We start from the raw sequence: 19,845 nt of genomic DNA on the forward strand, positions 1-19,845 counted from the left end.
GCAGCCAGTGTTAACTGCTCAGCCATCTCTCCAGCCCCAAACCAGTGTTTTTTCAATAGCCTGAACAAGAGACTAAATGTTGACAGTAACTTCACTTGAAATACGTGGGTTTAGCGTTTGAGATGTGGTTTCACTATGTAGCCTTAACTGGCTTCCAATTGCTTGCTGCTGCCTTCCACGTGCTGGTACTATATAATCTAGCCTGGTAATACTTTATGTATTCTCCAAGAAATATGGACATGATTTATAGTTTTTTTAAAAAAACTTTTATTTATTTATTATATGTAAGTATTCTGTAGCTGTCTTCAGACACCCACAAGAGGGCATCAGATCCCATTATAGATGGTTGTGAGCCACCATGTGGTTGCTGGGATTTGAACTCATGACCTCTAGAGGAGCAGTCAGTGCTCTTAACCACTGAGCCATCTCAGCAGCCCCCTGATTTATAGCTTTTAGTATACAATACCTGCTGCTTTTAATTCAGAAATGTAAAAAATCCAAACACATTCTGATTTTGTTTAAAAAACTGTTTTCACTTTAATGATCTGAGTTAGTAACAAATATACAAAATTGTCTTTCACATTTCCATACATGGTATAATGGACCAACTGAAAATTCTGGACTACAAATGCACGTTTTTGTATCCTTAGCCTTAGTTGTTTTTTTATAGAGGTAATTTTCAAAAACATGCATTTGTGAACACAGATGTCAACAGCTGTGTATCCGAGTTAATGCATATCCTGGGCTATTTCACTGTATTTGAAAAGCATTTCCATGAAACTAAAACATTTAAAACAAACCAAAATAATTGCATTCTGCAAATACTTAAGCTTCGTTACCTACACCTGAAACGCAGCTGTATCAGTAACCCCTGTGCTGAGCTCACTGGGGATTCAGTACCCAGAGAGGGGACTGAGGAAAACGGGAAGTAGACCCTTTCTTCAACCACTCATTTGAACCAGTGATGGACACCAACACACAAACAGAAACAGCTGTATGGGTATATCTTAAGAGCCATAGGTTGGAATCTATATGCTTCAAGGAAAATAAATAGTAAATTAATTAAAAAAAATTAGCTTAAAAATGTGAAGCTTTGAAAATAGTCCTAATGGGTAACCCCACCTATAAATTTTCAAGTTTTAGAAATTTAAATAAATTTTGAACTTTCAAAAAATAGGAAAATTTATTAAACATTTAAAAATATGATTAATTGCTATCTTACTGATATTTGCAATTTGGCAAAACCATAGGAAAATGGACAGTTTCTAGTTCAACTTACTGTGATAAGTCACCATAAATTTAGATTTATTAGGGATCAAGTAGTAACTAGGTTATATCAAAATGGCAAGGAGGCCCCTTTGGCAACCAGTTTTCTGGAGTAGTGACAAATATCAACACAGAATAATTTTTACATAAAATTACTCCACACCTCTACGTGTGCTTGAGGGATGAGAGTTCAGGAGGGAGTCCAGGGCCTCAGACATGCTAGCCAAGTGTAAAGCACTGAGCTACATCCCCAACCCTCCAGGATCTTTATAGGTAGGAGAATCCAATCTTTCTTAACATTTTCCTAGCTTATGGCAACATGTGCTTCACCTTTGTCTACAATCTAAATGTTTTCCTATAGCATATATTTCAAATTCCCTGGCAAACACTAACCAACTAAACATTTCTTTAGCTTCCTATAGAGAACGGACTGGTTTGTGGCTATTTTCCTCTAAGGCCTGAGGCTGATCCTTCCTATGCTATAAGAATAAATGAGAGGTGAACTGCATCTGAACAGCAGGGTTTTGAGGGAGCATCACAGGACCTGATCTTCTATATGTGAAATGGTTCACACGACCACAGCTGTGAACAGGCAGAGGGCAACTGCAGTTCACAAGGAAATGGAAAGCCAGGCATGGTGGCTTACACCTATGATCCCAGCATTCTGGAGGCTAAGACAGGTGGACTGACATAAATCTGGAGCCAACTTGGACTAAACACTGAGTTCTAGACCAGCCTGGGCTAGATTGTGAGGCCCTGTTTTAAACAAAAATAAAGAAATGGGCATTTCTTAATAATATTAACCTTAAGAGATTTATTCATGAAAAAGAAGTTCAAACATGTACCTTATACTTTAATTCAAGATGAAGGTAAAGGTATATGGGGTGTATCAGCTCTATGGTGATTGGAAAGATACTGTGTCCAGGGTCAATACTATCAGAATGGAATATGGCTGCTTCTTGCTCTCCTCTGCTTATAAAACGAAATCTAATGATTCTCTTGCCAACAGCATCGCCGTTACACAAAATAAGCCTAATTAATAGGTCATTTCTGTTCTCAAAGTAGGTTTTTTAAAACCTTAAAAAATGGAACATTTGACCACGGAGAGAAATTCCCATGACTTGGTACCACTGAGTCAAACAGCAGGTAAAAAATGCTAAGGATATTGCTTTTAATAAGACAATCACCAGAAATAAATATGTAAGCCTAACTCAGATATTCATTTTAACCCAGTGTTAACAGTGTTTTATTCTTAAACCAAGTGGCATGTTAACTTCAATTCTTGTCAGTTTCCTGAAGTTTTAAGTGTAAGAACTGTCTGTTCTCAAAGTCAAGACAACAGGTTTGTCCAGGTTGTAAGGATGTCTTATTTGGGCATTGGACAGTAACACTGCTTTCTAGATAGGGAGTAAGGCACTAAATGGTGGTAACATAAACAAAGGTTTGATGATTTACAACTGCTTCAGAATCCTAAAAAGGCGATCGTTTTGAATGACACTATTAAATCTTCACAAACAAGGCATCCTGTTGGCAACAAAAATAAACAACACAAGGTCATGTGAACTTAATACATTCACTGTTTCAGCTAAACCACTTGAAATGCTATCAAACTTAAGAAAGCTACACTAGTGTGCTTACGGGTTAAAGGCACCAAAGGAGAACTCCACTTCCAGTTCTGAGAGCCAGGAAAGCTGTGTGTAACACTGCATACAGCCTGATCATCCATATGTGTCTATGTAGGGACATGACTTTTGCAGAAGTTGGTTCTCTTATTACACAGTGTGGGTCTTAGAACTCAGGTTGTCAAGCTTGGCTACAAGTGCCTATATACCCACTGGGCCATCAAACTGTATCAGTAGTTAATTTTGGGAGTAGGGGTTACCAGGGGGACAAGGTCTCAGTATGTAGCTCTAGCTGTCCTGGAGTTCACTATGTAGATCAGGTTGGCCTGAACTCAAAAGAGATCTGACTGCCTCTGCCTCCCAAGTGCTGGGATTAAAGGCACACACTACTATTCCTGGCAATAGTTAATTTTTATGTTGACAAATCAGTTATAAATCAAGTGCTAGTTTGGTAAGAAATTTATTTTATGAAATTAAATGCAGTGTTTCACACAGTCCCATTTATAAAGCTAAACTAATTCTAGCACCGAATGAATATTCTGAGTAATACTATGGCTAAAGGGTATGAACAAAAATGTCCACTTCAAGACAGAATCTATGATGCAAGTGACGTGTACCTGCACAGGGTTTACTGAAAACAATGAAGTACAGAGAGAACAATTAAAACCACATTTTCTTGTGAAAAATACAACTATTAGTAAAATAAAATGTACAATTGAAAAATTTCCAAAGGAAAAACGCACTATAAACAAAAATACTTTTCTTTGAAACAGGGAAAATAGTACGTCACTTTTTTTTTCATCACAATGTAACTAGACACAAAAAGCAGTCATAGAATTGCACAGTTCCACACCTTTTCCCAGACATGTTAAAAGAGGCCACAGAGCAGAGCGCAGCTTGAGTCTCATGTTTTAACTGAAGACACTGTTATACAGGATGCCACACACTAGATCTCTTTCCACAGCAGAATACTTTCTGCACTGTGGCCAGACACGAATGCTTTCTGCTGTCTCTTTAGTTCTGACACGTCATGGGGGAAAAGTCAGATCACGTCAATTTTATTTCTCTAGCAATAAAACTATACTTAGTGCATGCTTTATCATTTGACAAAAGATGTTTCTAAATGTTTCAGTCACCCCACAGTTTACACAATAGAGAAACCATTCATTAGGAAAAAAAGGACTGGCTTCCTCGGTAGCACCACTGTCTTCAGCAAAGGTCTGGTCACAGTTCCCATGGCAGGGGATGCTACAAGAGGCCTGTGTCAGAGGACTGGATTATTTGTGACACTAGCCTTCCACACTTCATTAGTGCTATAAAAAGGTGGGATTCTGTAGAAATGTTAGGAGCATTTCTGTTGTACATGATTTAGAAGTTCTCCAAATTTTTCAAATAGGTCCTCCACCCACTTTACATTTTTCATACAAAGTTGAACAATTTCTTCCTGTCCTAAATCTTCATTTTTTTTCTGCACAGATGATATCTAAAATAAGAAATAAATTGTTGCATTAGTTTACACATACCACTTTAAACTTAAATCCTTTCTAAAGCCTTACAAACACACCTGCAGGTAGTACTGGTTTTGTTTTTGTTTTGAAATGAGACAGGTCCTTACTATGTAGTCTTGGCTAACCCAGAGCTCACTATATAGAGCAGGTCTGAATTCACAGTGATCCTCCTGAGTGCAGGGATTAGAGGAGTGACCCTGCCTTTCAACCAATCGGTCTCACTCACTTATCCCAGCCATAGCAAAGGATTTTCCCCCCAGGTAAGTTTGGATGAGATCTACTCCTAGTCTCTGGGCTCCACAGGGCAGAGTAGAAGTCTTAGTACAGTGCTTCATGCCTTATTTTGTTTTATTTTTCAAAACAAGGTTTCTCTGTGGAGTCAAGGCTGTTCTGGAACTAGCTCTGTAGACCAGGCTAGCCTCAAACTCAGAGATCCTCCTGCCTCTGCCTCCCAAGTGCTGGGATTAAAGGCATGTGCCACCAACTACCCAGCTGCTTCATGCTTTAGAATTTCCTTCCAATTGTCTTAAAAGTCAATAACAAATATTTGTAGGGTGTTTTGCCTGAATGCATATATATGTACCCACCCATGTACCTAATGCCTACATAAGCCATAAGAGGGTATCAGCTTCCTTGGAACTCGAGTTACAGATGGTTGTGAACCTCCATATGGGTGCTATAAAGCCCAGGTCCTCTTTTAAGAGTAGCCAGTGCACTAAACCACTGAGTGAGCTATGTCTTCAGCATTCTCCAAATGTCAAATACTGATGTGAAAGCTAACTCATAACACTGTCAAAATAATCAACATAATTTGCATCTACCATCTTTGCTTTCTCCTTTAGACTTAAGAACATCTGTCTATTTGAGGCTGTTGCCTAACACATCAGGTTTAGCTCTGCTAATTTAAACTGATACTCATAAAACTAGTACTATGAGGCTTTAGAAGGCTCAGCAGTTACAGCAGTCACTGCCCTTGAAGACCTGGGTTTGTTCTCCACAGTCCACGTGGAAGCTCACAACTGTCTGCATTCGAGTTCCAGAAGCTCAATGCCCTCTTCTGACCTCTGAGAACACATTACAAACATGGTGCACAGACATACATACAGGTAAAACACTTCATCACATAGAATAAAAATAAATTTTAAATGCACGTGTACACACACACACTTTAAAGTACTGGGTAGAATAGATAGGTGTTAGTGAGCCAAGCAGTGGTGGTGCACACCTTTAATCCCAGCACTTGGGAAACAGAGCCAGGCAGACCTCTGTGAGTTTAAGGCTAGCCTGGTCTACAGAGTAAGTTCTCGTACAACTAGGGCTAAACAGGAAAACCCTGTCTTGGAAAAACAAACAACATCAACCCTCCTCCCCCCAAACAAACACTTTTTTTAGAAAAACATGTCATTTCATTTTAAATAAATAAAAAGAAATTACCTCATTCTTACATATCAGATAAACATGGTATTTATAGTGATGGAGTGAATGATACAATGAATATAACTGTATTTTCTCTGGATCAACAGCAAACTCCTAAAACAGAAAGACAGTCACAGGTACTTTTCATGTAACATCAGAAGTAATTATACAAGAACCTGAAAAATGTCATATATGGTGAGGTATGAGGCTAGATTCATATACATAGGAGCTTAAACTTAAATTATATTTTAATCAAATTTTATCATGTTATGAGTACATGCCACTTGAAAAACAAACTAGCATTATTTAAAAAAATCTACATAGAAACATTTTAGATAGCAAAAGAGTGGAAGCATTGTCTGCTGTATCCTCCTGTTGCTGAGTCAGGGTATCCCTCTGCAGCTCGGGGAGGGGGTGTGTGTAGGACTCTGATCTGCCTGCCTTCCCAGTGCCGGGATTACAGGACTTCTATTTCTTTCTTAAAACAGGTTCCATGAGGTTGAGGCTAGCTTTGAACCCCTGATCCTCCTGCCATTTAACTCCCAACATTGCTTTTCTGACAAGACCAAAAAAAAAAAAAAAAATCACCCAATACATATAGACCCACAACATGCACCTCACACAGGTTCTAACACATTTTTTACCTACCTACAACTTGGATAACTTTCTGTTTATTTCTGTATATCATTGCATGTTTATCCATTAAATAGAAATTATATGAAAACATGGAGTTTTTACTAAGTGTTACTACGGTACCTCTAGTGCTTTGATTTATTCTAGTGCTCTGACTATGTATACAGGTATGAAAGAGCCATCTCTCTAGTACTCTAGTACTTAGAACTGAACTTGGCACACTATAAAGTCACAAAGTGTTTTGTTGTAGTTGTCCAAGAGACAATTAATGGGGGTCTGTCTTTTCTTTGAATAAAGTAAACAATTTTAAATCAAGCATGATGGCATATGATTTAACTTCATTTATCTTTGGTTTTTCAAGACAGTGTCTCTGTGTGGAGGTTGTGGAACTTACTCTGTAGACTAGGCTGGCCTCAATCGCAGAGATCTACCTGCCTCTGCTTCTCAAGTACTGGGATTAATGGTGTGTGCCACCACCACCCAGCTAGCATATGGTTTTAATCTTGGCACTCCAGAAGAAGATGAGTCTGAGTTTAAAGCCAACCTGGTTTATAAAGCAAGTCAAGTCAGTATAGTGAGACCTTGTCTCAAAAAGAGAAGAAAAGGAGAAGAGGGAGGACAGAGAGGGAGAGGGAAAGGGGGAGGGGGAGAGGGAAGGAGGGAGAAAGGGAGGGAGGGAGGGAGAGAGAGCGAGCGAGAGCGAGCGAGCGAGAGAGAGAGAGAGAGAGAGAGAGAGAGAGAGAGAGCGCGAACCATAGTTTTCTGAGATAGGATCTAACAGAGCTCCCACTGCTTCTCTCTGGGATTAAAAATGCGTGACACCATGTTCACTGGCACTCTGGATTTTTCTTAAATACAATTTTGTAGTAGCTACCTATTTATTTCTAGTTTTTGTCGGAGACATATAGCACAGGCTCCCCTTGATATTGCTATGTAGCTTGAAGCTGTCCTGAAACTCCTGATCTTTCTGCTTTCACCGGACAAGTGCTAGGATTCAGGCGTGCACCACCACCATACCTGGCTTACAAAATAAGTTGTTTTTCGAGACATGGTTTCTCTGTGTAGCCTTGGCTGTCCTGGAAGTCTATCTGTAGACCAGGCTGGCCTCAAACTCAAGAGACCCACCTGCTTCTGCCTCCTGAGTGCTGATATTAAAGGCATGTGCCATTCCTACTGAGCTCAGAATACAATTCTTATATGAAATTGTTACACTGAAAAGACTGCAATAATGTATACTGTGGAGATGAGCACATGTCATTTTAGTGACTTAGAGGTATATTAATATTCAAGCTTATACTATATATACACACTAATACATGTGATTCCAAACTCTGCACACATAACTTTGGATAGGCAAAACATTAATTTTCATGTTTACTTCTCTATAATGCATACATATTTCAAAATATACAAATATTTTAATGAATTAAACATTAGTTTAAAACTATATACAAACACATAAACTTACACATGGGTTAGTTTCCCTTATTACTCTATAATGGTTTCATCAGAGCTGTGTTAATTGGACAATGTATAACCATTTATTAAGCACTACATTCTTACCTGTGCAGACTTAGTGGTTGTTTTAGAAGTCCTTAGAGTTTTCTTATTATAAGCTTTGCCATTCATTTTGATTTTCGAAATAGTAGATCCTCCACTCTTTGCTTTTGAGTCTCGAGTAATAATTGTCAGTTCAGGAAAACTTTCCAAAGCATTCTTTAAAATAATGAAGGATGATATAACTGACATCAGAAGAAAACTAATCTGAACTCAGCCATTCAAAACGTATACACACACAAGCACACACATATAACCATGTGGGAGGCTACAGCTTGGATTTAGTTATAAGTTCTTTGTACTTTCTCCCCATGGTTTGGATTGTCTTTCCATTCCTTGAATCCAGGCTAATAATATGTCCTAATTTTTTAAGCAACAGTACACCATGCTGAAGGAACTCCTAAGTTACTATTAGTAATCCCTCTCTGATTGGAAAGTAGGAACATATGCATTCTTCAAAGCTCTTATCACTTAAACCGTGACTAATACCTTGAACCAGCGGTAAACCAGCTACAGTGAGTCATCAGACTCTAAACGAAGACGTGGAAAGAAGACAGACAGTAAAAATAATGGCTGTTTCCTGTCTTACTTCTCTTGCTTCCTTGTCCAAATAGAAAGAACTTGTGAGATAAGATCTTGAACCAGAGTTTGATAGTGTGCTCTCCACAGGCAGGTAGCCACATGCTCTGTACAATCCCCAAATAGAGGAAGGAAAAAATACTGGCACCATTTGCTATCATAAACTTGGTGCCTTTTTAATTAGATTATTTAACTTTTATGTGTGTCTTATCTACATGTGACGATGCAGTGGCCACAGAGCAGAGCCAGTCCTAGTCTAGTCTTCAAAACCCACTGACATTGGTGCCCCTACCTGCTGGGTAAGGCACTGTGACCTGAGAGGCTGCACAAAGTAACAGAATAACCCCTGCAAACCACAGTCTGCTAACATTCGATTTAGCTAGCAACAGCATGAATTATTATGACAGTAAAGAGTTGAAAGTGCTGTTACATTTATGATTCAGAATGTAATTTAATTTTCATAGTTCTATTCCAGACTGACACATTTTACAAACTGGTATTGTGAACCTGAAAACAGTACATTTTAAAAACTAAAAATTTTCTTAGTTCTAAGTATAACAGGGAAATGAAATCTGACATAGTAAAACTTTTGCATATCTACAGAAGAGCTACCATCAAGTTCTACCGCACATTACTTGTGCTTTTACCACATACAAAGGGACTCTGCACTTAAAAAATATCTTGCTTAAACAATTCTGGATCTAGAATTGCCAATTACAACAAACGGAACTTAAAGACTAAAAATAGATTGTAAACTATATTTTCCAAATTACATTGAGGATACAATGCTAAAGATCCCTCAGGGTAAAGACAGAGCACCACCAACGTTACAAGTGTTAGGACATATTATAAAATTACAGTCTTGGGACTAGGGAGATATGTCAGTGGTTAAACACTCTGCTCTTGCAGAGGAGCAGGGCTGGTTCCTAGCATCTACATGAAGGCTTACAACTGTTTGTAATTTGCAGTACTAGTAGGGGCTGGATGCTGTTTTCTGACCTCTAAGGGCACTGCATGACTGTGGTGCACTTATACGCATGTAGATAAGACACACATAAAAGTTAAATAATCTAATTAAAAAGGCACCAAGTTTATGATAGCAAATGGTGCCAGTATTTTTTCCTTCCTTTATTTGGGGATTGTACAGAGCATTGAACCTGGCTAATGTGTTTTAGGCAAGCATTCTACTGCTCACTGAACTATCAGCCCCTAACTCCATGTAACATATTTCTCGTTTAGTTTTTCTTTTTTGTTTTTAAAGATAGAAGCTTATTATATAGGCCAACTTGGTCTGGAACTTATGGTCATCCTCTTGCCACAACCTCAAGAATGCTGAACTTACAGGTATGATCCACCATGTTCTCATAGTGCTAATTATTTCTAAAGTAAACATTTTTCTTAGTCTATTTGAAGCATTTCAAGAATATTTAACAGAGCTGGAGAGGTGGCTCAGTGGTTAAGAGCACTGACTATTCTTCTAGAGGTCTGGAGTTCAATTCCCAGCAACCACATGTTCAGTGTACTCATATACATAAAATAAAGAAATCTCAAAAAAAAGAAAAGAATTAACTTTTCTCACTTATGTATGTAATTACCATCAATGGAGACAATAACAAACTCCGGTGAAGTAGACATAACAGATAGTCAGGACAATATGCATTAAAAAGGAATCCTGGGAGGTTTTCTGGACTGAATAACTTTTATGATAAATTTTCTGAATTCAAATTATCTTTCAGTTCTATATTGCGAGCAACAAAAATACCAACTTATGTTGCTAAAAGTACATTAATAGTAAAAAACAGAATTCCTCATCTTGCCTCCACCTTCCAAGTGTTAAAGTATGTTCCTACACACTGAGCTAATCTTTAATTCAAGATACAATGTGGAAGTATAAAATTTCTTTACATTATTTTTAAGATTTAATGTATATGAGGGTGATGCCTGAGTGTTATTTGGATCATGTGTGTGGCAGAAGAGGGCAATGGAGTCTGGAGTTACGGATAGGTGTGAGCCACTGTGTAGGTGCTGGGAACCCAACCTGGCCCACTGCTAAGTCATCTCTCCATTCTAAAATGTGTACATTTTTAGAAATTATAACGGGACTGTACGCACATTTTGCATGTAGTACATGCAAACAAAACACTAATCTATACACAGAAAATAAAAATTTGTCTTTGAAAAATAATAAAAACATATAAGGGACACAGACTTGAATACGACAGTTTAAGAAAACTACTTTTGGAAAACATGGTAAAAATCATAGAAGGAGCCGGGCGGTGGTGGCACATGCCTTTAATCCCAGCACTTGGGAGGCAGAGGCAGAGGCAGAGGCAGGCGGATTTCTGAGTTTGAGGCCAGCCTGGTCTACAGAGTGAGTTCCAGGACAGCCAGGGCTACACAGAGAAATCCTGTCTCAAACAAAACAAAACAAAACAAAACAAAACAAAACAAACAAAAAATCATAGAAGGAATATTACCTATAAATGACTGAAAAATAAATTTAAACATAAAACACCCAAACAAAAAGCTAAAAAATATGCTGAACAGACTTATAATGCATAAACAAATCTTGTTATATTTTTACAAATTACTGAAGTGAGAATGACTTTAGCTAGCTTTTCTTTCTATTTGTTTGAGACTGACTGTTCTGAGGCTTGCTAATGACATCACTAACAGGAAATACCTTGAACGGCTGGTCCAAATGCAGATTCACAAGAAGTCTTTTCCGGTTATCATTCAGCATCCCATCTATTTTTTTCATATGTGGTAAAAGTAGCTCATCTGAAATAATAATTTATTTTAACAAGATAAGCAATCAACAGAAACATTTTTTTTCCCCCTGAGACAGGGTTTTTCTGTGTAGCCTTGGCTGTCCTGGAACTCACTCTGTAGAGCAGGCTGGCCTCGAACTCAGAAATCCGCCTGCCTCTGCCTCCCAAGTGCTGGGATTAAAGGCGTGCACCACCACCGCCCATCCAACAGAAACATTTATAACACGCTCCTTTTGAAGGGGAACGTCAAACCATCTGTACATTAGACGACATTAAATTTGATGGCTTATGTATAATACAGCTTTTAAGAAATAGGCATTTAATTAAGCTAGAGGTAGTGGCGCACGCCTTTAATCCCAGCATGCTGGAGGTAGAGGCAGGCAGATCTTTGAGTTTAAGAATAGCCAAGGCTACACAGAGAAACCTTGTCTCTAAACAGACAAGGTTTAGCTTTCAGAACAAAGGTCAGCCTGCAAAGTCAGTTTATCAAAAAAGCAAGAAAGCAGCAGCAACTCTGCACAGCAATGGCATCTGCTGCCCCAGTCCTGCCTTTTCTCTCTATTGTGGAGGGACAAGTCATTACATAGTCAGCTCTGACTGGTACAGAACATGGTATATAGACCAAGTTAGCTTTGATCCGCCTGCCTCTGCCTCTCAAATGCTGGGATTAAACGTGTGCACCACCGTGCCTAGCACCTTATCTCAATTAAAACAAAACAATGATCACCAGAAAGAAGAGTAACTTCTCTAAATCTCATTTATTATCTACCAAACATATTGCTACAAATACAAACTGGTTTAACATTCTAAGTTACTGAGTATAAACAAGAATTAAAGAGTTTGTTTGTTTGACAATGGGTGTCACTATGTAATTCTAGCTAGCCTAGAACTCAGATACACCTGTGTCTGACTCCTGAATGCTGTGATTAAAGGTGTGTACCACCACACCAAGGTGAGATATTCTTTTTTTTCCCCCCGAGACAGGGTTTCTCTGTGTAGTCCTGGCTGTCTTGGAACTCACTGTAGACCAGCCTAGCCTCAAACTCTTGAACTCAGAAATCTGCCTGCCTCTGCCTCCCAAGTGCTGGGATTAAAGGCGTGCACCACCACCGCCCGGCCAAGGTAAGATATTCTTAGTTCACCGGAATTTGGGGCAAAGACAAAGTAGGGCAAGAAAAGGAATTATAACCCATTGTCAAAAATGAGTCAGAATGGTTATGTTAGAAAAGGGGAGAGTAACAATATGACAGAAACAAATTAACCATTTTTGGTAACATATTAAATAGCTGGGGTTATGAAACTGTTAATTTACCATTACACATACCACAATTATATAAACAAGTAACAGCAAGCATTAGGGGAAAAAAATGTCAAGTATGGCAGCATACACAGAGATCCCCATGCCTCTGCGACTCAAATGCTGAGATTATAGTCATGTTCTGCAGTCTTGCCATTGAAATTTTATATATGCAAAGGCTATATTTGCATTAAAAAATTAGTACATGTCATAGAGTTCTGTAATAATTTTAATTATAGAAATAAAGATGGCCAAGAGTGGTAGTGCACACCTTTAGTCCCAGCACTTGCAAGGCAGAGGCCTGGGTATCTGGGAGTTCCAGGCCAGCCTTGCCTATATAAATGCCTATGAGGCATTGCTTACAAACCAACCAACCCCCAAGAATAAACAACAAAATAAAACAAGAGACAACAGTGAGAAAATTTATTTAAACAAAAACTTTTTTTTTTTTTTTTTTGGTTTTTCGAGACAGGGTTTCTCTGTATAGCCCTGGCTGTCCTGGAACTCACTCTGTAGACCAGGCTGGCCTCGAACTCAGAAATTCGCCTGCCTCTGCCTCCCAAGTGCTGGGAATAAAGGTGTGTGCGCCACCACTGCCCTGCACTAAACAAAAACTTTTGAGTGAGCTTCTTAGTAGGCCATACCATTGCTCTTTTCTAGGGCTTGCATGGTGTCAGGATCCAGAGCAATGCTAACAAGCAACTCCATGTAACTCTTGAACGTTTCCTTCATTGCTCTTGTGTTCAGAAACCGGGAGACGGAGGGAGTTTGAGTCTCAAAGCCTAGGATGAATAAGAGACAGGACACTCAATTCTTCCTCTCAGACAACTTTAATACTGTGTTTCAGATCAGTAGCCTACAAACAAGACTGAAGACATAATTTCTTCCAATTTAATTCTTTTTGATTCTTTGTTTACAGACAACTCAGATAGGGTGGGGGAGATGACTCAGTCAGTAAAGTGTTGGCTGTGAAACATGAAGATCTGAATTCAGATCTCCAGTTACCCACATATTTTTGTTTATTTTTCAAACATGATTTCTCTATGTAACAGCCCTGGGTGTCCTGGAACTCGATTCCTTGAACTCACAAAGATGGCCTTGAACTCACAAAGATCCTCCTGCCTCCGACTCCGCCTCCCAAGGGCTGGGATTAAAAGCATGTTCCACCATGCCTGGCAGGGCACACTTTTAGTCTTAGCACTGGGAAGGTAGAGACAGGAGGATCCTCGGAAACTTGCTGGCCAGCCATTCTTGCCCAATCATTAGGCTCCAGGTTCAAATGGAAGGCTCTGTCTCAGGAAAGAAAAAGGTGATGAGGAATGAAAGAAGGCACTAGACAGCAACCTCTGGCCTATACACATGCATGTGCATCAACACACACACATGAAAAGCACACCCAAGCACAGACACAGACAAAAACATTCTAGATGAGTCAAACTGTGGTGACTCACACCTGCAATCCCTGTAGTTAGTAGGTGAGGCAGGATGACTGAGAGTTCAAGGTCACCAACATCAACATACTGTGCTTAAGGCTAGCCTGGTATACATAACACTCACATTCATGGTAGAGCTTGCTTTGTTCTGCTGATGCAGGGTTTTGCACTTAGCAGTGTTCAAAAACATTAACCTCCCAAGTGCTGATATTATGGGTACGAGTCATCAGGACAGCACTGTGGCACTTGTAATACAGAACAAAACCTAGACTGGTAGCTTTCTAAAACAGAGCCTTGCTAGTGGTGGAGTTAAGAATGGTGTTAAAACTTGCACATAGAAAAATCTTCCCGGGCGGTGGTAGCGCACACGTTTAATCCCAGCACTTGGGAGGCAGAGGCAGGCGAATTTCTGAGTTCGAGGCCAGCCTGGTCTACAGAGTGAATTCCAGAACAGCCCGGGCTATACAGAGAAACCCTGTCTCGAAAAACCAAAAAAAAAAAAAATCTTCCCACTTAACTTCAAGGCCTGGCACCACAGTAGCATTTGACACACGGCAGGTGAGAGCTAGTTTCTCTTTTGACATCCCACACTTTAAGACACCTGGCTGGAGTCTCAATGATGTCTCTACAACTAGTAAAGAAGCCAAGAGTTGGCATAGTGATGGTAGTCAGAGGCAGAGGCAGAAGGAGCTCTGTGAGTTTAAGACCAACTTGGTCTACATAAATTGCACACCAGCTAAGGCTACATAGTAAGACTCTTATTTCAAGAAACCAAACCAAACAAAACACTACAAGACATGCACAAAAAAAGATATTTCCTCCTTATTTCTTTTTGTTTGTTTTTCAAACAAGGTTTCTCTTTGTAATAAGCCCTGGCTGCCCTGGATTCACTTTGTAGAACCAGGCTAGCCCTGAACTCAGAGATCCCCATGCCTCTGCCTCCTAAGTGCTGGGATTAAGAGCGCATCACCACATCCAACTCTCTTTATTTCTACACTTCAATTATTACAGAATTCTAGTGACATGTATTAATTTTTAAATGCAAACATAGCCTATGCATATTAAATTCTATCCAAGACTGCAGGATTAAATAGGATTGGTGGCATATGACTGTAATCCTAGCACTCAGGAAGCCTCTTAGAGGTATGAGGGTTAAGAGTTCAATAAAGGCCAGGACTGGAGAGATAGCTCACCAGTTAAAGGCACTGGACACTCTTTCAGAAAACTTGGTTGAAACTGGAATTCTAAGAAAAAACTGATGTCCTTTTCTGGCCTCTGTGGGCAGGAGGCACAAATGGGGTACATATACATAAATACAAGCAAAACAGTCATACCTAGAAAATGAAAATAAGTCTTAAAATAAGACCAAAATTGGGAACTGGAGAGATGGCTCACTGATTAAGAACATACACTGTTCCTGGGGAGGATGCAATTTTATTCACAGGACCCATAGTGTGCAGATCACAGCTGCCTGTAACTCCAGTTCCAAGGGATTCAATGTACCCATTTGACTTCTGCAAGCACTGCACTCAAATGCACAAATGCACATTCTGACACACAGACAAACATGGACAAGACAGACAGACACACACCACATAATTAACAATTTAAAAAGTGTCTGTTAGTTCTAAGTCATGAAAACCCTGAGTCCAAAATGAAAACCAGGCTGGGCATGGTGGCTCCCATTATAGCCCTTTGAGGGTAGAGGCAGGTAGATCTGGACTACATAGCACATAGTAAGTGCGTAGTGAGAGCCACTGGTACATAGTAAGATCCTGTCTCAAAAGCAAAATAACAACCTAAAGCCTTACAGTACTTATCAATAAGATGTAGTTCAATTCTAGAAAACTTGTATCCACTATTGTAAGCTGAACAGCTTCACAGTATTTAAAGACTCACTGATGATATCATTAGTGGCATTACTGAATTATTTTTCTATACTTATGACTGAAATCAGGGTCCCGTGCATGTCAGACAAACTTTCTACTACTAAGCCACACCCCAACCCTAAATGTTATTTTTTAAATATTCTAAAATAAAACAGGACCTACATATAAAATACTTTTTAAGAAGAAAAATTTAAATGCTAATGTCCTTGGATTTGATTTTAACCACAACAAAGGCACAAGAAATAGAATTAGTAAGTTGGGCTCCATCAGAATGTAAAACATTTAAAAAGACACCATATAGTATGGGAATTAATATTTTCAAATCATGCATATAATAAAAGTTTAAAGCCTAGAATAGAGCCAGTTGAAGTGAGGCACACAATAATCTCAGTATTGATAAGGAAGAGGCAGGGGCATCAGGAATTCAAAGCCATCTTGAGCTGTATAGAATTGGAAGCTAGCTTGGGCTACAGAGACCCTGTCTCAAAAAACAAGTTCAACTCAGAGGCAAAAATTAAGAAATTCTAAATTTAACCACAAAAGGACAAGGAACCATTCCAATAATAAGCTAGCAATTCACTCTGGTGGTGGTGGCACACACCTTTAATTCCAGCACTTGGGAGGCAGAGGTAGGATCTCTGAGTACAAGCCCAGCCTGGTCCACAGATGAACAGGAGAGCCAGGACTATACAGAGAAATCCTGTCTAGAAACTGACCCCAGAAGCAAGTAAGGATTTGAAGAGACATTCCTGCAAAGAAGATATACAAATATCGCTAGTAAGCATCCGTAGTTAATAGGTAAATGGAAGTCACAAGCACAATGATGTCCAGCGAGAAAGCAAAATCAGTAAAAGCAGCAGCTGCAAGCCTGATAACCCGAGTTCAATACCCAAAATACACACTGTGGAAGGAGAGAACCGACTTCCTTAACTAACTTGTCCTTTAACCTCCATGTACATAGTATCTCGCATGTGCTGTTAACACAGGTGAACCTTGAAAACATGCTAAGTCAAAAACCCCAAACATAAGAACATAATATATGACTCCATATGTGTAAGAAAATTCAGGGAAAAAAAAAAGGGCTAGAGGGTCAGCAACATGACTCAGAGGCTTGTTATGCTCTTTGGGATCATGGTTGAACAAGTTCAACCACACCAACATACATCATACACACACTCACATGGTAATAAACAAACAACACAGTAAATTTAAAAAAAAAAAAAAAAGTTTGAGGCTAGCCTGGTCTACAGAGTGAGTTCCAGGACAGCCAAAGATATACAGAAAAACCCTGTCTCAAAAAAAAAAAAAAAAAAAAAAAGGGTAGTGGGGACGGAGAGATGGCTCAGTGGTTACAAGCACTGACTGCTCTTCCAGAGGTCTTAAGTTCAATTACCAGCAACCACACTGTGGTTCACAACTGTAATGGGATTTGATGCCCTCTTCTGGCTGGTGTGTCTGAAGACAGCTACAGTGTACTCATATACATAAAATAATTCTTTAAAAAAACATTAGAAAATAAAATAAAAAAAAAAAAGGTTAGGTTACCAGCAACTGGAGTAGGGGAAAATAGAAAGCCACTGCCTAATGATTACACAGCATATATTTGGGGTGATAAGATTCATGGGAAGGAGCTGGAAAGATGGCGCCGTGGTTAAGAGCACTTGCTGCTCTTGCAGAGGACCCAGGTTTGGTTCTCAGCATCCACAGGGTCATTTACAACCATTATGTAACTCAGTTCCAGGAGATCCTATGCACCTTTACAGTACCCTGCATACAAATGGCGTAACTACCTACACACACACACACACACACACACACACACACACACACACTACTCATATACATAAATAGCTAAAACTGTAATTGTCAGGTTTATGTATAATTGGTAATTATCTGAAAAGACAGTTAAAATTGTCTTCCCAACATGTTTTCTTCACATTTTTAAACTAAACTAATACATAGTAACTAATGGAATGCACAGCAAATATAAAAATAGAGCCAATTGTATTAAGTAAGAACTGATCACTTACAAATATTTTAAACATTATTTTAATTTAATTGCTACTTAGTAAATCTAAATAGATTGAGTCTATTTGGAATCCTCAATGCACTTCAAGACTGTAAGAATATTCTGAAGAAAAAACAAAAGAATATTCTGAAAGAGTTTAAAAATTACTACCAGACTGGCCAGGTGTGGTGCCAGATGCCTATAATCCCAAGCACTTGGGAGACAGAAAGAAGTGGATCTCAAGTTCAAGGTCAGCCTGGTCTACAATGTGAATCCCAGAACAGCTAGGACTACACAAAGAAAGTCTCAAAAAAACCAAATGAATGAATGGATAAATACACAAATAAATGCATACATACATACATACAAACACCATAAGCCTGTAGATAGTTTAGTGGGTAAAGATACTTCCTGTGTCACATTTGACAACTGGACTGATTCCTGGACCTACATGGGAGGAAGGAACTGATTCCCCCAATGTGTGCCCTGACCTGCACATGTGCCATGGCATATGTACATTTACATATACATGCACACATGCAAGCATACACACAAACCCTACACATGAAAATAAAATCACCAGCATCTAAACCTGTATTATGCCGGCCGGTGGTGGCGCACGCCTTTAATCCCAGCACTTGGGAGGCAGAGACAGGCAGATTTCTGAGTTCAAGGCCAGCCTGGTCTACAGAGTGAGTTCCAGGACAGCCAGAGCTACACAGAGAAACCCTGTCTCGAAAAACCAAAATAAATAAATAAATAAATAAATAAAACAAACCTGTATTATAGGTAATTGTCTTAAAGGTCTGAACACACTGCTTAACTAGTGACACCTAGTGGTCTACCATGTTACTTTATGCAAGAAAATTTCCCTTTTTACCTGAGGGTATAATTACAAATTAAGAACCTAAGCCCTCCTATTCTAAGCAATAAGTACTGATAACTGCAGGAAGTACAATAAGGCTTTAAATATATATACTGGACAGTGAACTTCCTTATAGTACTAATATATATGCTTCTACCTTGAATATTTAATTTATACTTACTTATCTTGTATGTGTACACATATTACACGTTTGTCACAGTGCATATATACAGGTCAGAGGACAACTAACAACAACAAAACCACACGTGCCCTAATCCAAGCACTCAGGATGCAAAGGCAAGAGGATCTCTGTGAGTTTTTCTTTTCTTTTTTTTCTTTTTTTCGAGATAGGGTTTCTCTTATAGCCCAGGCTGTCCTGGAACTCACTCTGTAGACCAGGCTGGCCTCGAACTCAGAAATCCACCTGCCTCTGCCTCCCAAGTGCTGGGATTAAAGATGTGCACCACCACCGCCCGGCTGATCTCTGAGAGTTATAAGACAGCCTGGTCTACATAGTCAGCTCCCTGACAACCAGGACTACTTAGGGAGACTCTGTCACAAAACAAAACAAAACAAAACAAAACAAAACAAAACAAAACAAAACAAAACAAAACCACTTTCGATTCTCCTCTTTCATTCCTATTTCCACTACTCAGGTTCTGATACCATTTTTGCCTGAAACTGGTCTAATAATTAAATTTAAAATTTCTTCATGTTGCTTTTTATTGAGTTCTTCCAAAAACTTTCTTTTGTTTATAAAGACCCCAAAATTTTCAGCTTTAGCTTAGCTTCTGCCTTCCATTTTCCCTTCATCTTCCTTTGTCTTTACTGTTGTTTTAGAAGAATGTGAGTTGGTAAAATTTCCTCAAGAGTCATATGGTGGATAGTTTAGTTTTTGCTTGGTCACATGGCCTCTGTACTACAATTCACAACTGCAACTATATGAAATCATGTATTTCCAAACAGTATCTATGGGGCTGTGTTCGAATAAAATTATCCAC

At 39.1% G+C, this 19,845-nt stretch overlaps 1 protein-coding gene across 1 annotated transcript in view; it reads right to left on the reverse strand.

Moving 5' to 3' along the window:
* Positions 1 to 512: 512 nt before the first annotated feature.
* The window catches only part of Qser1 (glutamine and serine rich 1), a 64,481-nt gene continuing 45,148 nt past the window's right edge, over positions 513 to 19,845 (reverse strand). The window contains exons 8-12 of the mRNA XM_028767107.1: positions 13,294 to 13,431; positions 11,265 to 11,362; positions 8,009 to 8,161; positions 5,831 to 5,926; positions 513 to 4,371 (exon numbers count right to left, since the gene is read on the reverse strand). Coding sequence (XP_028622940.1) covers positions 4,231 to 4,371; positions 5,831 to 5,926; positions 8,009 to 8,161; positions 11,265 to 11,362; positions 13,294 to 13,431 — 626 coding nt within the window. The 3' untranslated portion in view covers positions 513 to 4,230. The remainder of the gene's footprint in view (positions 4,372 to 5,830; positions 5,927 to 8,008; positions 8,162 to 11,264; positions 11,363 to 13,293; positions 13,432 to 19,845) is intronic.

This window comes from Grammomys surdaster, unplaced genomic scaffold, assembly GCF_004785775.1.
Source record: "Grammomys surdaster isolate TR1022 unplaced genomic scaffold, NIH_TR_1.0 170, whole genome shotgun sequence".
Classification (NCBI taxonomy): Eukaryota; Metazoa; Chordata; class Mammalia; order Rodentia; family Muridae; genus Grammomys; species Grammomys surdaster.